The sequence below is a fragment of the Alligator mississippiensis genome, chromosome 6 (genome assembly GCF_030867095.1).
Source record: "Alligator mississippiensis isolate rAllMis1 chromosome 6, rAllMis1, whole genome shotgun sequence".
Lineage (NCBI taxonomy): Eukaryota > Metazoa > Chordata > Crocodylia > Alligatoridae > Alligator > Alligator mississippiensis.
In genome coordinates, this window is record NC_081829.1 from 96,294,961 (window position 1) to 96,316,458 (window position 21,498).

A 21,498-nucleotide genomic window follows, 5' to 3' on the forward strand; every position below is an offset into this window, starting at 1 on the left:
TCCTCTTTGAAACCACCTATACAGTTTCCATCTTGCCATTATTCTCTTCATCTGGCTCTCCTTACTCAGCAGGCTCACATTGTCAGGGGTTTGCTAAATGCTTCTGCTTTTTGCCTTTATGAAAGTGAGTTGTCTTGGATGGGTTTTAGATAAGAGTCCTGGTGACTCCAATTGGTCAGGGTAGGAAGGACGAGTCCTGAGTGCGAATCCCATTTCAGGATTGGCCTGTTAGGCTTGCGTTTTCCTTGGGCAAGATATGAGTTCTTCACCTTGTCCAAAAAATAACAGCACTAGATAACACCAGCCTTCGAATGCACAATGCAGAGATTCAGTACTTTTATCTTGTGCTTTTGCCCTTGCTGATTACCTTGTTGCTGCAGCAGGGAAGAGATCTGTAGAATTAAACAGAATCAAGAGAGAGGGAGCAAGAGTCAGGAGAGAGGCTGGGATTTGCCCTTTCCTTAGTCTCTCGCTGCCAGTCCTGCCTCATGGATATCCCCTGCAAAACGGCATTGAACTTTGGCACATCTGCGTTTGCAGACTAGCTGATGCATGTCCCAGGTGTTCAGTATGGTTCAGGCTTTTTTCCCCTGCTCTCCTTATGTTATTATGGGCCTTTTAGAGCCTATTGGAAAGCCTTAAGAGAAAGCCAGGGGAAAGCAAAACTTCAAGGGGGCTTTCAGAGGCTATTGCTGATTGCATTTATAGATGAATGAAAGCCTAACAGACATGGCATATCTACCTACTTACTACCTGCCTAACTCAGGGCTTCATACTGTGAACCGTCTGTGTAAGACTGGACGCCTCGCATGTCAAATCAATAGCAATAGCCATGGCTTTAGTGGGCATATATGCTCATTTATGGCTCAGTACAAAGGTAGCTTGTTTAAAATGACAGACTCCCTTATCTAAAGCATGTTGTTTTAAGGGCCTTATTTTTAAATCACACGCTGACTTTTACTGTTTTAATACTGTTTTGTGTTCTGTTATTTCATCATTATTCTAGCTGTCTGCTTCCTGGGTCCAGCACCTCCAGGGCTTTTAAAGGCAGAGCCAAATCTGGGCACATCGTGCTAAGTGCTTGAGGGGCGCATAAGCCCCTTAAAACCACTTAAGCACACAACACATAAGACCAAGTGATCCCAGTCTGGGGGCAAAAGGAAGCAGTGAGGATTTCCACTGCTTGAGAATAGTATTGTCCAGATCTGTTTGGCATTATGGAGCATTAGTGCCATATTGAGATGCTTGCATTCACTGACTTCATTTTTTGGAGATGCTGAGCATGGAAAATCAGGCTGCAGCCCAGATCCCTCAACTGTTTTTGTACCATGGAGCTATGCTGCTTTACAGCAACAGAGCCTATGGCCCTGATTATTTTTTCCATGAAGACACAGTCCATTATGGGGACCGTGTATTGATCCTACTGGCTAAGAGCTATCCCAGGGATGGACACCAACTCTGCTTCTGCCTTGCTACAGGGAATGGTATAGCAATGTTGGCCCATACCAGTTGGTTGTCACACGTCCACCATGGCACATGCATTCAGCAGTCCTGTTTGCTTGCCTGGAAATTAGCCTGACTCACAGATTCACAGAAATTTAAGGCTGGAAGGGACCTCATAAGATCATCGGGGCCATCACTCATTGGGATGATCTCTGGGCTCCTCGGCCCTGCTGTACAGCTGGCCTACGGCCAGGAAGGAAACATGTCTACTTCTTCTTTGGCTTGCCCACAGCATTCAAATACGGACACATGTTAGAAATGTTAGTGAGCTGGGTGCCTATTCCTATACCTTCACTGTAAATTAAGAAAATTCACTCAGCAACTGTCCAATTCAGGGGTAGCAAGATATATTATCCACGGCGAGTCATGCTCTCGCTATCTCTGCAGAGATTCTTAATCTGCCTTTATGCTAAATTTTGCTCACACCCATTGCTTTGATGTAAAAAGGATCCACAGAGGAGGGGACTCCCTTTATGGCAAGTCTATCACTCTTTTTTTTTTTGCCATTCTCTACAGCCCTATTGTTCTCTACATCTTCATCTGAAAGTTTCGGAGAATCCCTACACCTCTGGGAACATCGCCAGCCGAGATACTGCCCCTAGCATTATCGTGGCTTCAGGTAGGAAAAGTTCTGTTTCCATGCCAGTATTGCACTAATGCATGAACATCATATTCTACCTATTGCATTTCCATTGCACATAGAAATAGAAGGATTTGGACTTGAACCTTTAATTATATTCCCCCGTGACCTGACAGCTGCCCAAGACTGAACAGAGATTAAAAAAAAAAACACAACCTCCCCCCCAAAAACCACATTTACCCCATTGAGTTAGCTAATTTTCCCACGTCTGAAAATGCTGAATCACTGAACAGTGTTCTCCTTGCAGGTAACATAGGCGCTGAATTGTCAGACAACGACATCAGCATGTTTGTTTCGTCCGATGCTGGGAACACCTGGAGACAGGTAAATAACATGGAAATCCCAGACTTTAATAGTGAATATAAGGAAGATGTGTTGAGAAGGTGATCTTTGCTTTTTCTGGTTGATGGCAGAGAAATTGCTACTAAGGCTAGCTGGGGGAGGAGGGCTGGGTCTGCACTGATTTGTTTCCAATTCTTGTTGAAAACTGACTCCCAAAAGGAGTAGCCACTTGATTTCCAGTGCCAACATTTAGTTTGAGCCCAGGTTTTAATGTACCAGAGTTTGGGGATGTTTTGGGGGTGAGATCTACTGATCAAGGCACTAGCATATGACTTAGGAGAGCCATTGCAAGACCCTGCTTGACACAGGCATCCTTGTGACCATGAGCAAGTCAATCTGCACCTATCCTTTTATTGAAGAGAAAAGGAGCCCCACAGGAGCTAAGATTACAGATTGTGAGAAGCTTATCTCCTATAATAGGGATCATATATGTATTATGGATAGATTTTGCATCCAAATCTAATGATTTGGACTTGTGACCAGGTCACTACCAACAGACATCTTGACAACAGTTGCTTTGGATGGATTTGGATGGGTTGCACATATACTAAATTGGCATAGGCAGTTTTTTTAATTGTAAAGAAGGACAAGTGAATACATTCAGTGATTAGAATTGGAGAATGTAAATTCTTATGAGGTCCATCTTAGCCACCGCCTGATGGGTCTGTGCTAGGGCTGTTCGCTACAGAATAGTCCCAGATCTCAGCCACTTTCATCTCTTGCCCTTGAAGGTTACCCCATCCTCATACTGATGTCACATTTAGACTGTCTTTGCTAGTTTGCTCACATTACTCTTTATTTCATGTAAGCAGGTTAAGGACACAAGCATTGCCACAGTGCTCCAGGCCTTTGTTTATGCCCATGTTCTTCTGAAGAATCTGGTCTTAGCTACTAAGTTAGGATAGTATCCTAGCTTAAACAAAGGGGAAACTTCTTCCAAGCCTTTGTCACCTAGTGCTTGGTTTGTGCCCTCAAAAAAATATGAGGCTTCATGCTCTAGATTCTGTTTCAAGCCTACTGACATCAGCACGAGTCTTTCTAATTCACCTCTGTTATGATTGGCCACATGCATTACACCAGGTGCGCCTACATGTTCATTAATGCACTGAAGTTATTGCACATTGATTTAGTACTTGGTTATCCAAGTACTGAACTTAATGTGCAGTATCTTGCGCTACTGCACAGTAGCACTGGCACACGGGTCTTTTTGGGTGCTAACTGTGCTGTAGCCTAATACTACTGTGCAGTGCACACTACAGTGTAGTGTATACGCATAGGTTTTGTCCAGCACACTAACTGCACAGTAGCTTAATAACACTGTGCAGTAGTGGCTCATGTAAACACACCCAACGTGTCACGGTTTCACTCTTTTTGGATGAGCCTAATTCTCACAAAAGGTCATCTCCCCAGAACCAGATCCTGTAGTGCCATTGAAGTGAGTGGGAACTTTGTTACTAACTTTACCTGGTATACCTGTAGATCAGCCCTTAAAATGTGCATGAGAGCTGCTTAGAAAACACAACTTGATGCTCCCTTGCTTGACTACTTTGGGAAAGTAGATTGTAAATGTTTACAGAAAGCCGTAACCAATGTAACGTGGGCAAAGAGAGTCTTTTGAAATACTTGAACAAATATTCAGGGACATTAATTTTTTACAGTGTTTGTCCAACTCTTGTCCTTCTTCCTCAACCGTTCCATGCGGCCTCTGCGAGATTCAGCAAAGTGAAGGTTTCTGTTAATACAGCAAAGATCCTGGATGCAGAGGTGGAAAATGGGTGATCCTTTAAGAGGGTCTTATTGGAAACCCATTGTCCTTGACACCTGCCAAGGCAAAAGTGTCTTTGCCAACGGCGTGGTAAGACATTGGCTTTAAGCAATTGTAACTGTGTCAGTAATAAGATATTTCCCCCATGGTTCTGTAGGTTAATCAACATATCCCCATCTGCTGTAACCTGGATTTAAAAAGCTGTGGTCTTTCCTTAATGTGAAGGATAATGCACCTAGGTATTTTTTTCTCTTTCAGATCTTTGAAGAGGAGCACAGTGTTTTGTACTTGGATCAAGGTGGAGTCTTGGTCGCTATGAAACACACATCTCTGCCTATCAGACATCTGTGGTAATTATTGTGACTGCACTGATCACGTTAGTCATGGAGCCCTTCATTACAGATTATATGCCGCCGGGTGGTTAGATCATGACTACATTTTTTAGCTAATTGCCAGAATTTGTCCATTAAGCAATTTATATGCATTCATGCTGATAAGCGAGAGCAGTGCTAGCAGTTTTGCAAATAAAAAGTCCAAGCGGTGAATCAGTATAGATGTTTTGGACCCAGTTCTCAGTTATGGTAAATCAGCAAGGCTCCATTAAAATCAATGTAACTACTTTGTATTTCCCCACATGAAGAATTAAGCCCCTAGAGTCGGCATCTGAATTTAAATTGGAGGTTGGAATATGATCTTTGTCTTAGTAGACTCCAGAAGAGTGTGCGTGCTTGTGTGTGCGTGTGCCTTGATTTTATGGAGCTTCCTGCACTCTGCAAACTCTGACCCTTTTAAAGTGTCTCAGGTCAGCCACCCCAAAATGGAAGTGATAAAAATCATTAATTACATTTTAAAAAACCTGGCCAGAGAAAACATCATGCTCTTAAAGCATCACTCTTAGTTTTGACCACTTAAGCATTGGCCACCACTTAGCAGGATCATGCCAGGGTGGCATGATCAAAGCTTTGATTTATGAGGCACAAAAATGAGTTGTTCTTTCATTTATGCTGCCTCCAAACAAGCAGTTCTTTCATTAACCTGGATGGTAGGAGTCAAGAGCATAGAGATATCTGTCTGTTTGCCCTACCACTCAAAAAAGGAAATAGTAGAAATGGGCTGGAAATTCTCCATGAGGCCCACCAGGAGAAAACTGGGGTATGAGAGTGAGTGCCAACAGCTATGTGCCAGAATATTTTGGGCTTCTTGCAGATGTGGGAAAAAAAAGGAAAAAAGGCACTTTAAACTCAGTGCACTCCTGCACCCAGCCCAGCGTGTGCCCAGAAGAGGCATTGTGTTATTTGCACCTGGCTTTCCCAGCATCTATATAGATTGGGTGCTTTAGTGGGGCTTTTCTGGTGCTTTTATTTAATAGTTCATTAAGTCAGCTTTAACTAAAAGTGCCAAAAAGCCCCGCTGTAGCACCCAATCTATACAGACACTGCAGGGCCGAGTCAAACTAACAGGCTGCTGTGTCCGGTAAAGTCCATTTTTCCCCCCACATCTGCCAGCACCCTTGGTTTTCTGTCTGTGACCCATTAAAAGGACCTGATTTCAAAAATCAGATGCCTTTAAAGCAATGCGGGTTGACCATCCAAAACCATTGGCTGTTTTTTTAACCACAGCTTTCATAGCAATTCCTACATTTTGTCTTGCTAAATATGGCAGCTCTGTTCCCTGCAGAGGACTGATGACATTTGTGCTTTTGACACTAGGTTGAGCTTTGACGAGGGGAGATCCTGGAGCAAGTACAGCTTCACGTCCATCCCGCTGTTTGTCGACGGCGTGTTAGGGGAGCCTGGAGAGGAGACTCTGATCATGACGTAAGTGAGGACGTAGAGCACAAGTAGAGTGCAAGCCAAATCCAATGGGAACTGCACCATACCTTTTGAATGGAGCCAGATCCTCATGTTAAGATCCCTGTGGCCGGATTCTGTGGGCGGGTTGGAAAATCTTGTGCATGGGAGAAGCAAAGGATTGCAACTACAGTCGTGCAGTGATTCCAAAAGCCATTAAAGCTTACACATAATGTGACTTACAGCGTCTTAGCAAGGGGCCAAGTTAGCCTCAAAATCATGTCCCTGTGGCTTGTCAATGCAAATACTTTTCTCTTCAAAGTGAGTCTATCTTTAAGAAGTGGTGCCCTTTGCAGGTGAACAGTGAAAAAAAAATAGCTCTTTCTAAAGCTGTAACTCTTGAGTTTTTTTTTTTTTAACTGGGAATCTGCAAGAATGGAGACATTCCTTTGTAAGAATGAATGACAAAGTGTTGCCTGAGGCTGCTGCATGAAGAATTGTGATTAGTTTCAGCATAGCACACTGCGTTTCGCATGGTGCATAAATCGGTATTCACCCTGACATAAATAGTGACATTTTACCTGGGATCAGATTTGCAAAAACATGAGGAAAATTCAGTCTCGGCTGGTGCAAAGGAATCGCATTATAATCGGCCGAACTCCTGCTTCGGGAGCTCGCTGCAGATAATAGTGACACAAGAAAGAAGGTGCCTTTCAAATACAGACCTGCATCCAGATTTGAATGTAGTGGGGGCTCAGGTAGAACTAAGAATAGAGCCTGAGCTTCAATTCAATGATACTACAGTCTTGTGCATTATTCAAGAAAGCTGCTATTTCCAAAAGGCAAGACTTTTGCAAATAAGCAGCTGGTTCCATAAGGTTTCTCCTGTGCTTGAGCTTTCACCCAAAGCCGAACCAGAACTGGGAAAAAAACAATCTTGTTTGGGGCCAACTCCAGAACCAAAAGCCTGCAGACGTGTTCATCACTTAAGATGCCCTTTCCAAACCCATACCCTGATGCATATAGAGTGGTTCAGATTCTAAGCCCCAATTTTGACCCATCTCTGGTAGGTGTTTTGAAATATTATCTTTCCTTTATTTCCCTTTTCCCCCCCAAAAGGGACCTTATTAGTGCTAGCCATAGAGACAAGTATTTCCAAAGTATTTGGGGGCTGGACTCGATGATCTTCTGAGGTCCCTTCCAGCCCTAATGTCTATGAAATCTGTGAAATCAAATATAAATTATTTTAGGAATCAAATTTCCAAAAGCACCTAAATGAGCTGGGGGGCAAAGGGCCATTTTCAGAAATGACTTTAGAGCTCGTTGCATTGAGTTTCACTAAGATTTGAACTCCCATGTTACTTAGCCCTTTTGAAAATGTGATCTGGGGAAAATCTAGACTGAGCCATGCCTTTGAGGGTATACACTCTTCCTTCCTGTCCTCTGTAGAGTGTTTGGACATTTCAGCCACCGTTCAGAATGGCAGCTGGTGAAAGTGGACTACAAGTCCATATTTGACAGGAGGTGTGCTGAAGAGGACTACCGGCCTTGGCAGCTCCATAGCCAGGTAAGCAGCACTGCAACTGGATTCGAGTACAAGCCAATAACATTACAGGTTAACATGGGCAAAGACAAAGCTCTTTCCCCCATGAACCAGATGGCTCAGAGCGAGTCTGATGAGATTCTAGCTCTGCTGTTGTATTTCATTTCAGTCCTGGGCTGACTTCCACCTGTGTGTCACCATCCCTGAGAATGTGCATGTACATGCCGTCTCGTTTCATGTCTAATTGATACAAGTGAGGACTGAAAGAGGCCGGTGTTTCAGAAACCTGGGCATCTTCTAGCTTGGCTTGGACAGTCACCCGGAGTGTATTTCCCACCTCACGGCAATTTCTACATGTTGCTTTTTTATTCTGGAGGGTTCGAATAAAATGCAACCCGAACCCGCTGGTTGCATAAATGATCAAAACCCCACTGCCATCTGTAGAGAAGGCTGAGAGGGGATTTTGTGGCCGCCTACAAATTCATAAGTGGGGGGCAGCAAGGAATAGGAGGTGCTCTATGTACCAGGGCACCTCTTGGAGTAACTAGGAACAATGGCCACAAACTGACAGAGAGCAGATTTAGGTTGGACATCAGGAAGAACCTCTTCGTGGTAAAGGTTGCCAGAATCTGGAATGGGCTTCCAAGGGAGGTGGCGCTCTCCCCTACCTTGGGGCTTTTTAAGAGGAGGCTAGACATGCACCTGGCTAGGGTCATCTGACCCCAGCCCTCTTTCCTGCCCATGACAGGGGGTCGGACTCGACGATCTGCTAAGGTCCCTTCCGACCCTAACGTTTATGAAATTATCTTTTTTTAACATCATCAAAGTATTTGCACTCATTTATAGGCAATTTGGAAAAATTTTAATAATTAATAGAAAATCAAAGTGGCTTGCCTTAGACTTATCACTCAAATGAAAGACAGACTCAATGCCTTAATCTAGGAGTGCCAAATTCATCTGGCACCGTGGCATGGGTGAGTAGTATGTGGGCTGGATTGCACCTACCCCTGCACTGAGTGCAGCATGTGCAGCCCTGTTTGTGCTGCATGCAGTGTGTGGATGCAGTCCAACTCCTATGGACAGCATTAGGAGCCAGATGATAGGACTCTGAAGGCAAGCTACAGCTTGTGGGCCATAACTTCGACACCCCTGCTCTGTTCCAAGCCAGGAGCTACATCTTTTGGGGGGTGTAAATCAGCATGACCATACTGAAGTCAGGAGGGCTAGGGACAGAAATTATGCATAAACCAGTATAAGTGACTGGAAACAGTTCAAACTTGTAACACAACAGAAATTTAATGCACATAAACCACTTTAATGGTTAAAGATAAACCTGGATGGATGTAGTATCAGACTGAACTGATTTAGGTTAAATCAGTTTACTGAACTTCTGTCCCAGATCCCCTCCAGATTCAAGTTAACTCACAGCCCCCCAGCACCCCAGGATGCTTTGCACCTCCCCCACAAACCCTCTTGCAGGGTAGGTGGTTTAGCCATGGTCTAAGCTATCTGCCCCAGCCAAGCAGGGAGGTGTTTTTTAGCACTCCCTCTAGCCCCCGGCCCCTACCTTCTGGCCTGGACCACTGCAGGCATGTGAATCAAAAGTGAATGTGTGTTCAGTTGCTTATCGGTTCAATCTACGCAGCTCAGACTAACCTACGAAGACAATCAATTCAGCGTCGGGCTTGTTGACTGCCTGTACTTAGCCTATGGGTTTCATCATTTTGCACCAGCTGTTGTTCTGGCCCTCAGTTTGTTTGAGCCAGCCAAAGCTATGAACAGTGTCTGTTTCCTTCAGCGGTTCAGAGAGGAGTTGCATGCGACAAGCCAGCCAAATGTATTTTGTTTATTCCTTTCTTTGCTTGCATACGCCAAGGAATACACGGTACATCTTGGAGGGTGTCTGGTTATGAGCACGCAGAACTATTAAAGGAATAGTGCCCTGTAACCTTGCCTCTGGATTTGGTTGCTATTTCGAGTGCAAGTCAGAGCCTTCTCTTCCCTGATTTCCCCAGAGAGAAAATATTTAGCAGGATGCTTGATTCCATGATGAATAGACATCTCTCACAGCAAGTGTCTGAGTTCAGTGCACAGCAAACAATGCTCTGAAAGCCTGAACTCTGGATCTATGCTGTGTATTTACGTACGAACAAGTTACGCTGTTCCCAAGAACAGGTTAGTGAAAAAAGCCGAGAGAAAACGGGATGGCGCTGAGTCTTCTGCCCAGGGATCAGTCTGTATTGGCAATTGTTATGATCTCTAAGACGTGCCTGGAATAGAGTCCCAAATCCAACCACCTTGAGTTCAGATTGAGATCTGGATCCACACATGAAGGATCAGGGCTAAATTCTCTGCTGGTTCAAATTGACACTGCTCCTCTGACTTCAGTCATGATCTCTGCACCAGTACCCACAGCCATATCTCCTCAATGCACTCACTGCAGCTGCAAGCACATCCTCACACCCGTGAGATGGTAAAAATAATATTGAGGGTGTGAGGACTGACTGTTTTGATTCTCTTTGCAGGGAGAAGCATGCATTATGGGAGCAAAGAGGATCTACAAGAAGCGCAAGTCAGAGAAGAAGTGCATGCAGGGAAAATACGCCAGGGCCATGACATCAGAACCATGTGTCTGCACAGAAGCAGACTTTGACTGGTGAGCAATGCATATAAGACATGCAAGAGGCATGCTTCTCACCATGCCTACACATAAGGCCTTTTCTGTCATAGTAGGCTGGACTGTCCCTGTAGCCGTGCTGGTTCAGGGAATATGCAAGGAGCAAAGCTCCTTTTGATTATTGGACCAACCGTATAGCTGAGAGAGTTTAGACAAGCTTTGGGTTGCAGTGTGACCTGCGGAAAGATGGTCTACCGTCTTTCCCAACTGTCTCTGTCTTCAGACAGAGGAATAGCCTCATAAGATATGTTATTGATAAACACAATGAGGCAGGTAGGTAGATCTCTTCCTGCTGGTGTTGCAATGAATGAACCAGTCAGGGAAAGAAAGAGTCTCTCTTAGAAAAGGCACTTTTAATTTTCACCGAGGATCACCATTTGCAAAATGCCCTGGGAAAATGACACATCCACTAACTGGCCAGCCTGCTCCATGTCTGTAAAGCATCACCCACCATGGGCCTCTCGGTCACCGTAGAGGGGGAACCTGGCCATTTTGAACTCTTCCAAGTCCAGCTTTGAACAGCCTCCACCAGAAGCTGCCGTTTGGTTCATTGGCCCCAAGCACTGTAATACAGGTCCTAAGTAGTTCAGCAATGACAGTCTCCCCTTGCTATAGGAATTGCTCCAGGGACACGACGATGTTGTTGTTTTTCTTTTCTCTTTTTATGTCTGCAATTCTATTGATTTTTCTGTATCGAATGATGACAGCCAGTAAATGCCAAGGCACACGTGCATAAAAGCAACTTGCCCTATAAAACAACGCTGAAAAGCTTTCATAACCCACTTCAATGGTTAGATACCCACAGAGAACTCTGCACAAAAAATGGAGACTTCTGGAGTATAATATAACAGGGGAGAAAGAGTCAAACCCTCATGTAGCAAACAAAAGAGAAAAGATGCAGTTAATTTTCCTGGGCGCTCTTGCCTGCTGTCCTTGTCTGGAAATGTCTTCCTCGGTGTTGGGATTGGGATTACGATTGGGAAACACCCTTGAGATTGAAATGAAGATAGGGTATTTAGGCACAATATGGGTCTTTGCATGGCTTGATATTTCACCCACATAGGGGTCCTGATTCTGGACTGCACTGTAGTCTCTCGATGCGAGATGCTGCAGCTAGCAAAGCGACCAAAACGCTGGCTTGCATCCATAGATGCTTCTCAAACAAATCCCGGGATGTCATTCTCCCCTTGTACTCGGCCTTGGTGAGGCCGCAGCTGGAGTACTGCGTCCAGTTTTGGGCTCCACAATTCAAAAAGGATGTGGAGAAGCTTGAGAGAGTCCAGAGAAGAGCCACGCGCATGATCAGAGGTCAGGGAAGCAGACCCTACGATGACAGGCTGAGAGCCCTGGGGCTCTTTAGCCTGGAAAAGCGCAGGCTCAGGGGTGATCTGATGGCCACCTACAAGTTTATCAGGGGTGACCACCAGTATCTAGGGGAACGTTTGTTCACCAGAGCGCCCCAAGGGATGACGAGGACGAATGGTCACAAACTACTACAAGACCTTTTAGGCTAGACATAAGGAAGAGTTTCTTTACTGTCCGAGCCCCCAAGGTCTGGAACAGCCTACCACCGGAGGTGGTTCAAGCACCTTCATTGAACACCTTCAAGATGAAACTGGATGCTTATCTTGCTGGGATCCTATGACCCCAGCTGACGTCCTGCCCTTTGGGCGGGGGGCTGGACTCAATGATCTTCCGAGGTCCCTTCCAGCCCTAATGTCTATGAAATCTGTGAAATCCATGACTCTGTGACTCTACGTGGTTTGAAGAGCCAGATCTTCCTATTAGGGATATTGTTGATTGCTGAGGGGATTTGTGGGTAATGTAAAGACAGTAGATTGGCTTTCTGGTACATAGATGTAGAAAGAGCATGCACCAGCTAAGGAGGAGTTTAAGAAATGCACAGATTGCTGGATGGTCCATTAGGCAGCACTGCCATCCAAGGCATACATTTGAAACCTCTCTTTGGTGTCACAAACTGCAATTTACTATGGACGCCGATCTTTAAAATTCCCCGTAAGGACCTTATGAGCTCTCTCTCTTTCCTTTTCCCTCTTGCTCTCTTTGAATCCCTGAACAAGTTTTCCTCCACTCCTGTCCTACTCCCGGGTCTGAGTCTGTTCTGGTTCTGGCCTTGAGCCCTCTCTGGCTCCCATCGGCGTACACTCGCACACATTTTTTTTGCTCCTTGTTTCCACAATATTGATTCGGTGTCTTAGATTTTTTCAATTTAAAGAAATACAAGACTAATACGAGTCCTAGGCACAGCCAGGTGGAAACTAGGAACAACGAGATGAAATTTTCAAGAAGAAATAGATTTATTTCTTTGATATTTCCTCAAAAAAAATATAAAAAAAAGAAACCCAAAGTTCCCTGAGTGAAAGACAACCAGACAGATGCCGATGCTGAAGTTGTCTCCCGGGGTGATGTTGAAGTGCTGAAGGCACCTGCTGAGTTTTCAACACCCGCAGGTCCCACTGAAATCCATTGGAACAAGTGATGCTCAGAAACAGGTTTTGTTTTGTGTTTTCCTGGGAACCAGGCCAGCATTGCCATACAGTTCATCCTCTGTTATCTGAACCCAGGATTATCTGAATAGCAACATTTTTATTTTTTTATTTTTTGACTCAGGGTTGCTGTTGCAGAACAAAGTGTTCTCTTTGAAGCGTCACTGCAGTTAATATTGTTGAGTTGAGTTTGGCGTGGTTTTATGCCCCGCATCACATTTATCATGTAGCACTCTCCACAAGATGCCTTCCTTTCATTGATCCCAACTGAATCAGCTATTGAACAGCTTTTCAGCAGGTGCTTTCCAAAGGGGTTTGGAGAACTGAGGATGTATGATCATCATTGAAAATGAGGTTGGAGAGTACACAATTAACGCCCTGAGGTGAACAATGCTGCCCGGGCAGGTGAATGGACTTGCCAGCCTTCAAGACGCTTGCTAGCTCTAATGACCTTGACTTTGTATAACTCTAGGGCAGATTTTGTGATTCCCTTTGAGCTTCCCTTTCGCTTAGATTTCTTTACTCTCTAGAACAGGATTTGGATGTTATCAGTTTTAGCCTCCATCCTGGTGCATCCCAGGATCCTTGGAAAACTCTAGTTGAGCAGCAATAATAAAAATAATTGGCAAGCTGTTGCATGTTTTCAAGATAGAAAAGGATCTAAGTTTTACCTGGATGGGTCAGAAGGAGAGCATAAAACCAAACAGAAAGAAATGAGCTACCGACCGAAAGCACAGATGGACTCTGAGGATGCAGACGGTCTCCAGTTTGCTATCCTGCAGGTGTCATAGATGCTTGGTCCCCGGGTTGTTGTGCTAGCAAAGGTGAAGCCTGCCTCAGCGGCACAGTGCTCTCAGTAATTGCCTTGATGAACTCCAAGCAGCTAGATTCTGCTTCCCTCCACTGGGAGAAGCAGCGCCAGGCAAATCAATGAGGGGACTTCTGTGCAAGCCGGCAGGTCTCTGCAGGGCCCTTATTCATAAAAGTGAGAATCAGTCATCCTGCCTGCCTCATGCTCTACAGTGGTCCTGCAGCCCTCCCTGCCGGGACATAAGCAGCCAATTACTCCCTTTCAGTAGGGATCAAGAGGAGGAGGAGGATTAATAATCTGCAAATACTTTAGGACAGTGCATAGAAGCTCAAGATACAATTGTTAGGAAGTGAACCTGCAGCATTCAAGGAAACGAGGGGATATTTTTCCTTGGGCTTGAAGGCAAAGTGATATACACACATTGCAGAAGATAGCCTCTACTTAGTACATGTAAGGCATCTCTTTGTGGTTTGCTGCCAGGTCTGCAAACTAGGACTAATTTGTTTTTATTTACCGAGTTTAGGACACCTTAGAGTAGCAGGGGCGGGCAATTATTTCAGGCAGAGGGCCGGTTACTGGGTTTTGGCCAGCCATCAAGGGCCGCATGACAGGCAGCCAGGGGTCAGATAAATATGAATTTTCTAAATATTTTAGGGGCCCCGCAGGCCAGAGAGAATGGCATGGCAAGCCACATTTTGCCCACCCCTGGAATAGATGCTCCAACCATTTTGCTTTGGTAAAATACAAAATCATGTGCATGTGTGCGCGCGCATGCACATTTGTCCATATAAGTGTGTGTATGTGCGCATGCATTTGTCCCTATAAGTGTGTGTATGTGTGTGTGCATGCATGTGCCCCTATCTAAGAACACAAATACACATTCGATAAAGGGCTTGTGAATAATTTCCTAAAGTGTAAGGGCCATTTCAAACTGCTGCCTCACCAGGAATTGTCCTACATCAGGGGAACTGCTGGACAAAGAGCGGGTTGTTTATTGTCTTGCACCGCAGATACAGGGATCCGCGTTTGAACTCGCTGCAGCCGTCTCCCAGTCGGGAGCATGAGCTCTCCTGATAAGGAGCCTCACCTGTAATTGGCTCAATAAGAAAACAGCAGGGGACAAAGGCAGAGCTGTGGATGCTTCCCATCGCTTGCATGGTCTGTGGCTTGCAGCCAGAGGGCAATCGTGCTTCAGAAATGATGTGGAAGGGAGGCTGAGGGGAGGTCTCCAGCTATAATCCTTCCTAGCAACTGCCTAGAAACTAGCCTGTACTTATGTATTTGGTTAGGTAAACAGATTGCAGAGCTGCTTGCATGTTATTAAAGAATCAATTTTCCACTTTTCCTTTCATTTCACTCCTTTCCAGAGCCCTGTGCATTGCTTAGCAGTGTCTCCTCTGGACCAGCAACTCTCTGCTTGGGTCATTGCTTTCGTTGCTCTAGGCTAGGCCACATCCAGTTCCCTTTACTTCATCTGGGTAGCCCATGACTCCATTTGCCCTCCCAGTGGGTCTGATGCCCCTTGCGGGGGGTAAGAAAGGGGTATGTGTGCCTGGGTGATGGAGTAAGACGCCTCTCAGCTTGAATAGGGGTGTCAGAATCTGGCCCTTTATTGGGATGTATTAAGTAGCGCCGGCTGGGTGTTGTGGCAATGTCAAGTCAGGGGAACCAGCAGCGGGAAGGAAGGTAGAGGGCAGAGATGGGTTTGAAGAGCAGGTGCATGGTGTTACTCAACCAGTCCCTCCGGCTTGATGGACCATTCCTCATTGTCCTCTTCATGTTGCTGTAAAGTCCCCTCGCCTTTCCCCCTTGCATAAACCTTGAGCCTGGTGATCCCTCTTTCACCACACATGAAGATCTTCCAGATGCACAAGAGGGCCCTTGTTTGCGTGTTTCTGGGTGCAAACGTCACGACTAGTTCTGAGAGGGGCAGGCCCCTCGTGATGCCCACCTCGCTGGGGGCATCTGACCCCAGCGGTCTTTCCTGCCCAAGTGCAGAGGGCCTGGACCTGATGATCCATAAGGTCCCTTCCAGCCCCTAAAAACTATGAAAATATGAAACTATATCTCATGGCAGCGAGTCTCAAACTGGACGTCCAGCACCTGTGAAAGCTGTGTCTCCTTGCAAGTATCTCCCGTTGGTCAGCAGTTTTGTTCTTCAAACCGAATGTACCTGTCATGACAGGTCATGGCCGTTGTAACGAAGGCCTGTCCCAGGGGTGGCCATGGCATCTCCCGGTGGCTACTCAGCCCTTGCTGTACCCCGGTCTTCCCCTTGTGTTCACTCACCACATCTTGATTTACTTATACCCTTAAGGAAAGGGAGGCTGCCTCGGGGATTTCCGAATGAGCTCTCCTCCACTCCTATCTGACTCCAGGGTCTGAGTCTGCTCTGGTTCTGGCCTTGAGCCCTCCCTGGCTCCCATCTGCACGCTATTCTTGGGTACTTAGGCACCGGACCCTTCTGGTGCCCCCCAGGCACTGGACCTGCTGTGGTCCCATCTCTACTGTACTCCCTGGTACCTAATCCTCCTGGGCCCTGAGTGCCCCCCAGGCACTTGACCTTCTCTATTGCCACCTCCATTTTACTCTCAGGTACTTGGTCCTTTTCTCCCCCTTTTACCCAGGCTCTAGACCTGCTCCAGAGCCCTGGTCCTTCTTCCAGGCTCCATCCCTACTCCTGGATCTGTTGGGACCTCCTCCTGCCCTTACTCCTTGCCAAACCTCCAGCTGTTACTGCAGGCTGTAATCTCCTAGGTGCTATTCAGCAGCTGCAGCCATCCTCCCCAGGACAAGTCCTTTCAGCCGGCTCCAGGCCGCAGCTGCCTGCCCAGCTCCGGGCCTGGGCTTATATACTGCAAGCCCAGCCCCCTTCTGCGTCATGTGGCTCCTAATGGTCTCCAGCCACACCTGCAGCCTGCCTGCTCTTAAAGTAGCGGGAGCACCAAGCCTCCTGCTACAGCTGTAGACAGAAAAGGGATTATTCGAGGTTTATGGAAATCATATGGACAGCAAGATAGAGGCTTTGATCTGGACTCTGGACTCAGTGGGAGGTCAGTATATGGAGTAGAATACAAGGATGATGCATTTTTGAGGTTCCCTATACTAGTTTGAAAGCAAAATGCTGGCTTTTGTAACAGCTGGGACTTTCTCAAAGCATGGGGTTTAATTCCTAACTCCTTTATGTTGAAATATGTCTTTCCTCAAAGTGAGGTACGCATGGCTTAGGAAAAAAATAGAAACCAAGTACATAGCTCAACCACTGTAAATAGAAGTGAGAAAGTGGAACTGAAGAAAGTCATTAAAACATACAACCCCTTAACTCTTCTCCAGGATCACAGCTACTCTGAGCACCCAACACAACCAAAGTGCTTATCTCTGATTAGTCTCACACTGTGATGATATAGCTAGGTGAACCATATAGACATATGGTGCTAGAAATGACTGCTCCCAGTTATGACAGCCGAGCTTTGCTTAATGGCCAAAAAGTTTGAAGGCTTAACGGTGAAAAAGCAAGTACCATTTTCAATTCCTGGCAGCAGTGACCTGTGTTATTTAGTGAGCTGGTTAATGTGTTCAGGCATTAAATTGTCTCCTGATTTTTGGAAGGTGTGAGTGCAGCGATCTATAGACAGGGTTATTGTCTGAATGTCCCTACTTGGGCACGTTCATACTTTGCAATGGTGCTGTAATAGTTTAATCTGAATTTAAAGCTTCTCTCTGTGTGTGTTTGTGTGGGTATATGTATGTGTTTAAGCCACAAAGTTCTTTTAAGGGTCTTATTTTTTCCCTTGCACTGAACCTTAAGTGAGTTTGCAAAAGAGTTTTTGGGTTTGTTTGTTTTTTTTTAAACTTGGTGGTTCTCTGTTTTTTGGGTTTTTAAAAAATTTGCTACCTACCAGTCTTTAATCCTGGATAGGTCACATTATGACATCTGGAATCTCGATTAAGGGTGTGGATACAGGTTTCCATGCCGTAAATTGATTGTAATCTGCAGTAAAATTGCAGTAGGTACACAACCTTGCATTAGTATAATTTTCCTTTCTTTGGGGCAGAGTTCCCCCCTTAGAAAGCGATGAGTGCAAATTACCCTGGTGCACTGTTAGTCTGTCCAGTCCCCAGTCACTTTTATCCCAGAGTATCTCTTTGCTCAGTGCAGACTGACTCCCCTGCCCTCTAGTAGCCAGATGCTGCAACAGCACCTTCTCTATTGAGCCAACTTGGTCGTGCAGCTTGTCTGCGAGTTGCTTACCACAGAGTAAAATCTGAGACAAATTATTCCATAGAAATTGTGTTGTGTGTCCATACCCTCCTTCTGCATCCTATAATAAAAGCAAAAATTAGATTAATAGATTCACAGAAGTTTAGGGCTGGAAGGGACCTTGTGAGATCATACGGTCCCCTGCTTTGGGCAGGAAAGACTGCAGGGGTCAAATAACCCCAGCAAGGTGTGCATTCAGTCTCCTTTTGAAGATCTCCAGGTAGCTGCCTGCACCACCCCGACTGGGAGTCTGTTCCGGAGTCCTAGTTTCATAGTTGTTAGGGGCTGGAAGGGACCTAACCAGTGGTGATGCGTAGGGGGTACATAGGGGTGCACATGCACCCCCTGAGAGTGCCGGTGCACCCCCTGACCAGCCACACTTGCCACATAGGTGATGGGCAGGGGGGCACTTGGGAGTGCTGGTGCCCCCCTGCAAGCACCGGCTGATCACTGCAGCCACTCCCAGAAGCAGCCACAGCCACTCCTGGAAGCGGCTGCAGCGATTGGCCATTACGGGGTCGGCAGGATCCGCCACGGGGGAACCCCCCCGGGAAGCGAGATTGGCCATGTGCCTCCCCTAACTAACGCGGCACCAGTCACCCATGGACCTAACAGCCCCCCTGCACTTGGGCAGGAAAGACCGCCAGGATTAGATGACCCCAGCAAGATGAGCATCAAGACTTTTTTTGAAGATTGCCAGGGTGGGTGATCATCTGTACCACCTCTGGGAGGAGCCTGTTCCAAACCCTTGGCACTCGGCTTATAAATGAAGTTTTTCCTTATGTCTAGCCTGAAGTGAAGTTCAATCAGTTTGTGCTCATTATTTCTTCTCCTGCCCTGGGGGGGCCATAGTGAATAGATGCTCCCCCAAGCCTGGTCTGGTCACACAGTGTGACTATTCCAGAGTCTGGTGACACAGATGTGACTCCTGTGGAGGTGAGCAGTATAAAACCAGCAGAAGGTGGTTTTACACTCAGCTACGGTTTCTACATTCATCAAATAATTCTCTTTAATAATTGTCTAGCTGTCACTGGTGAGCACGTCGGCTCTCTTTTGAGGCTGGCCCTTACGTAGCTTGCCCTTGCCAGTTCCGAGCACCAGATGCCTGACACCGATGCCGCGACTTGATTGCAGCCGACTTCTGATGCACCCTCGTATTCAGATTTCAGTTGACTAGATCACGCGACGCCGATCCAATTGACACTAATGCGTGTTGATTGCAACAAAGCCTGTTGTGCCAAATTGTAGGCAGCAATTTGTTGTCATCGACAGCGCTCTGTGTGCATCAGACTGGAGCCAAGAAATTCATTAGATTCCAAGACTGCAGAGGTGAAAGAGGTGCCGGCGCATCCTGCGAGAGATATGGAAGAGCAATTCATGTCATTTACTAGTATGATATTTCTGTATGTCCTTATCGAGCCAGCACAGCCTTGCAGAGCTAAAAATGTCACAGTAGAACTTCTCTGCTTAGAAGAACTTTTTTTTCTGCCCTGAAACATCACATAATTTCACTCTGTGACTTGGAGGAATACGATCCAAGCAGAGTGAAACCTAGTTAATTCAGACTCCTTCCGTCCAGATGTCTGGGTACTGTACCCAAATGGCTTCAGCAGTAATCAAACTTGCGGCAAGCGTATGTGTGTATGCAGGGTTAGAAATCGTAGACCAATGCTGCTGCATTAAATTGGGCTTTGAATGCTGAACCCCTTTGAGACAGGCTTCACCGCTTTGTTTTTCACCTAACTGATTAGAGCACATGCTGTGTGTACAGCACTACAGCTTTTTAATTACCGTGACACATGATAACTCAGGAAACAATGTTGCAGCATGCTGACAATCAAATTAGGAAGGACCATGGTCCCATTTGTATATAAATATTTGTTTTCTCTAAGCAAATCAAAATGGAGTTTCTTCTCATTACACTGCATTTCCTGTAGCCCTTGTATTCTCCTTCCACTGCGGATGATTAGGGAAGAACATGGCAGTGTTGGATAGAAAAAGTGTTTTCTTCCAAAGCAATTAAACAATATTGAGCTAGGAAATAGGATCCTGGAAATGGAATTACAAATGCTAAGGACAGAAAAGGACAGAAAAGACCACTTTAGGTCCCCTAGTCCATCACTTGGCTGATACGGGACTACATTCTCCGAGCAAGATTATTTTTCAATTGCTTTCTTGAATCCAGTTTTAAATATCTCAACCACAGGGGCTTCAAACATACCCTCAGAGAATACTCTTTCAGAGTCAGATCGACTTTGTAAGGACATACTCAGCTTAATTTTTCCTTTGCTCAGTGTCATCTCTACACTCTCAGTTACTGCTTTATAGATCTCCCATCAGCATTTCTCTCCTAGGTTCAGAGGGGAGCAATGCACGTGGGATAGAGCTTGCTGAAATTCAGTTGCAAAAGTTTGATGAGAAATCTTGTTAGCATTCTGACTAGACGGTGGTGGAAACTGTGGATGGTTATTTTCCCCCCGCATGTTTGGTCCAGTGATAAAGCCGTTCAGAATGCTTTAAAAGTTTCAAAAATGTTGAAAACATTTGCATTGATAAGAATCAACCTTTTTTAATGTTAAAGCAGGTAAAAAAAAATGACAAGAGTGTCATAGTGTCTGTCTGCTCCTCCCCCCTCCCCGCCACCAACTTTTTCATCCAGCTTAGGAATTTATAGCAAAATAACCACTTTATTCAAAAGCTATTGTTGCTACAAGAACACATTGACTGTCTTTACTCATCCCATTTACAAAGAAGCAAGGGGTTTGGAGTGACATCTTTTATTGGAGCAACAGTGTAGTTGGGAGAGATGTTTGACAACCTTTTAGGCAAAGTGCCCTTCTTCATGGCTAGAGCAGAAGTAAGTGCACCCAGAAGTGTTTTTGTACTGGCTGTGAATTGTGTGTACACAATTCTTCAAGTTGAAGTAGATGGAATAATTTTTCCAGTTCACTACCTGATTAATATCTTCTTTCATATTTCCCAGACCATCACGGCTATAGCAACACTCCAACCCTACTACATACAGTTTATAGGCAGCCCGATGCCTTCTAGGTGTGTGCAAAATGGGCCCATCTGATTTGGCTCAAATCAGGAACAGTGATTTGATTCGTTGATTCGGATCACTGTCCCCGATTCGATTCGACCAAATCCAAATCTGAAGATTCAATGTTGATTCAGAGAATCAGAGATTTGGCCATAGACACCGCTTTAAATGTTTTTTCTACATGCCTTGAGGCACCAGGTGTGGCTCGTGAACACTGCACTGCTGGGGTGGATGGAGCATCCCATAGGAGCATGGGGGCCCCCCCTGCACGCTCGGCGGCAAACCTGGAAGTGGACTGGAAGTATTTCTGGTCCACTTCTGGGTCCACCGGGGACCACACGGGGCACCCTCCCTACGTCTCCCCCAGCTTGGCGATTGGCCATGGGGGGACCCTGGGTGCCCCCCCAGACCCAGGAGGCACCAGTCACCAAGCCAGGGGGACACAGGGGGGCCCCCCAGCATGATCCCCAGTGGACCCAGAAGTGGACTGGAAGTGCTTCTGGTCCACTTCCGGGTCTGCTGCCGAGAGTGCTGGGGAGACCCCAACCCCGCACTTCTGTAAGACACTCCACCCACCCCAGCATCGCAGCATTCATGACCCGCCTGGTACCCAGAG

The 21,498-nt window shown here is 46.0% G+C and overlaps 1 protein-coding gene across 3 annotated transcripts in view; it reads left to right on the forward strand.

The window, feature by feature from the left end:
- Window positions 1-21,498, forward strand: part of SORCS1 (sortilin related VPS10 domain containing receptor 1) — a 425,694-nt gene that overhangs the window by 343,231 nt on the left and 60,965 nt on the right. For all 3 annotated transcript variants that reach the window (XM_059730193.1, XM_059730192.1, XM_059730191.1), the window contains exons 11-16: window positions 2,020-2,122; window positions 2,391-2,467; window positions 4,509-4,600; window positions 5,960-6,067; window positions 7,490-7,607; window positions 10,109-10,239. In XM_059730193.1, coding sequence (XP_059586176.1) covers window positions 2,020-2,122; window positions 2,391-2,467; window positions 4,509-4,600; window positions 5,960-6,067; window positions 7,490-7,607; window positions 10,109-10,239 — 629 coding nt within the window. The remainder of the gene's footprint in view (window positions 1-2,019; window positions 2,123-2,390; window positions 2,468-4,508; window positions 4,601-5,959; window positions 6,068-7,489; window positions 7,608-10,108; window positions 10,240-21,498) is intronic.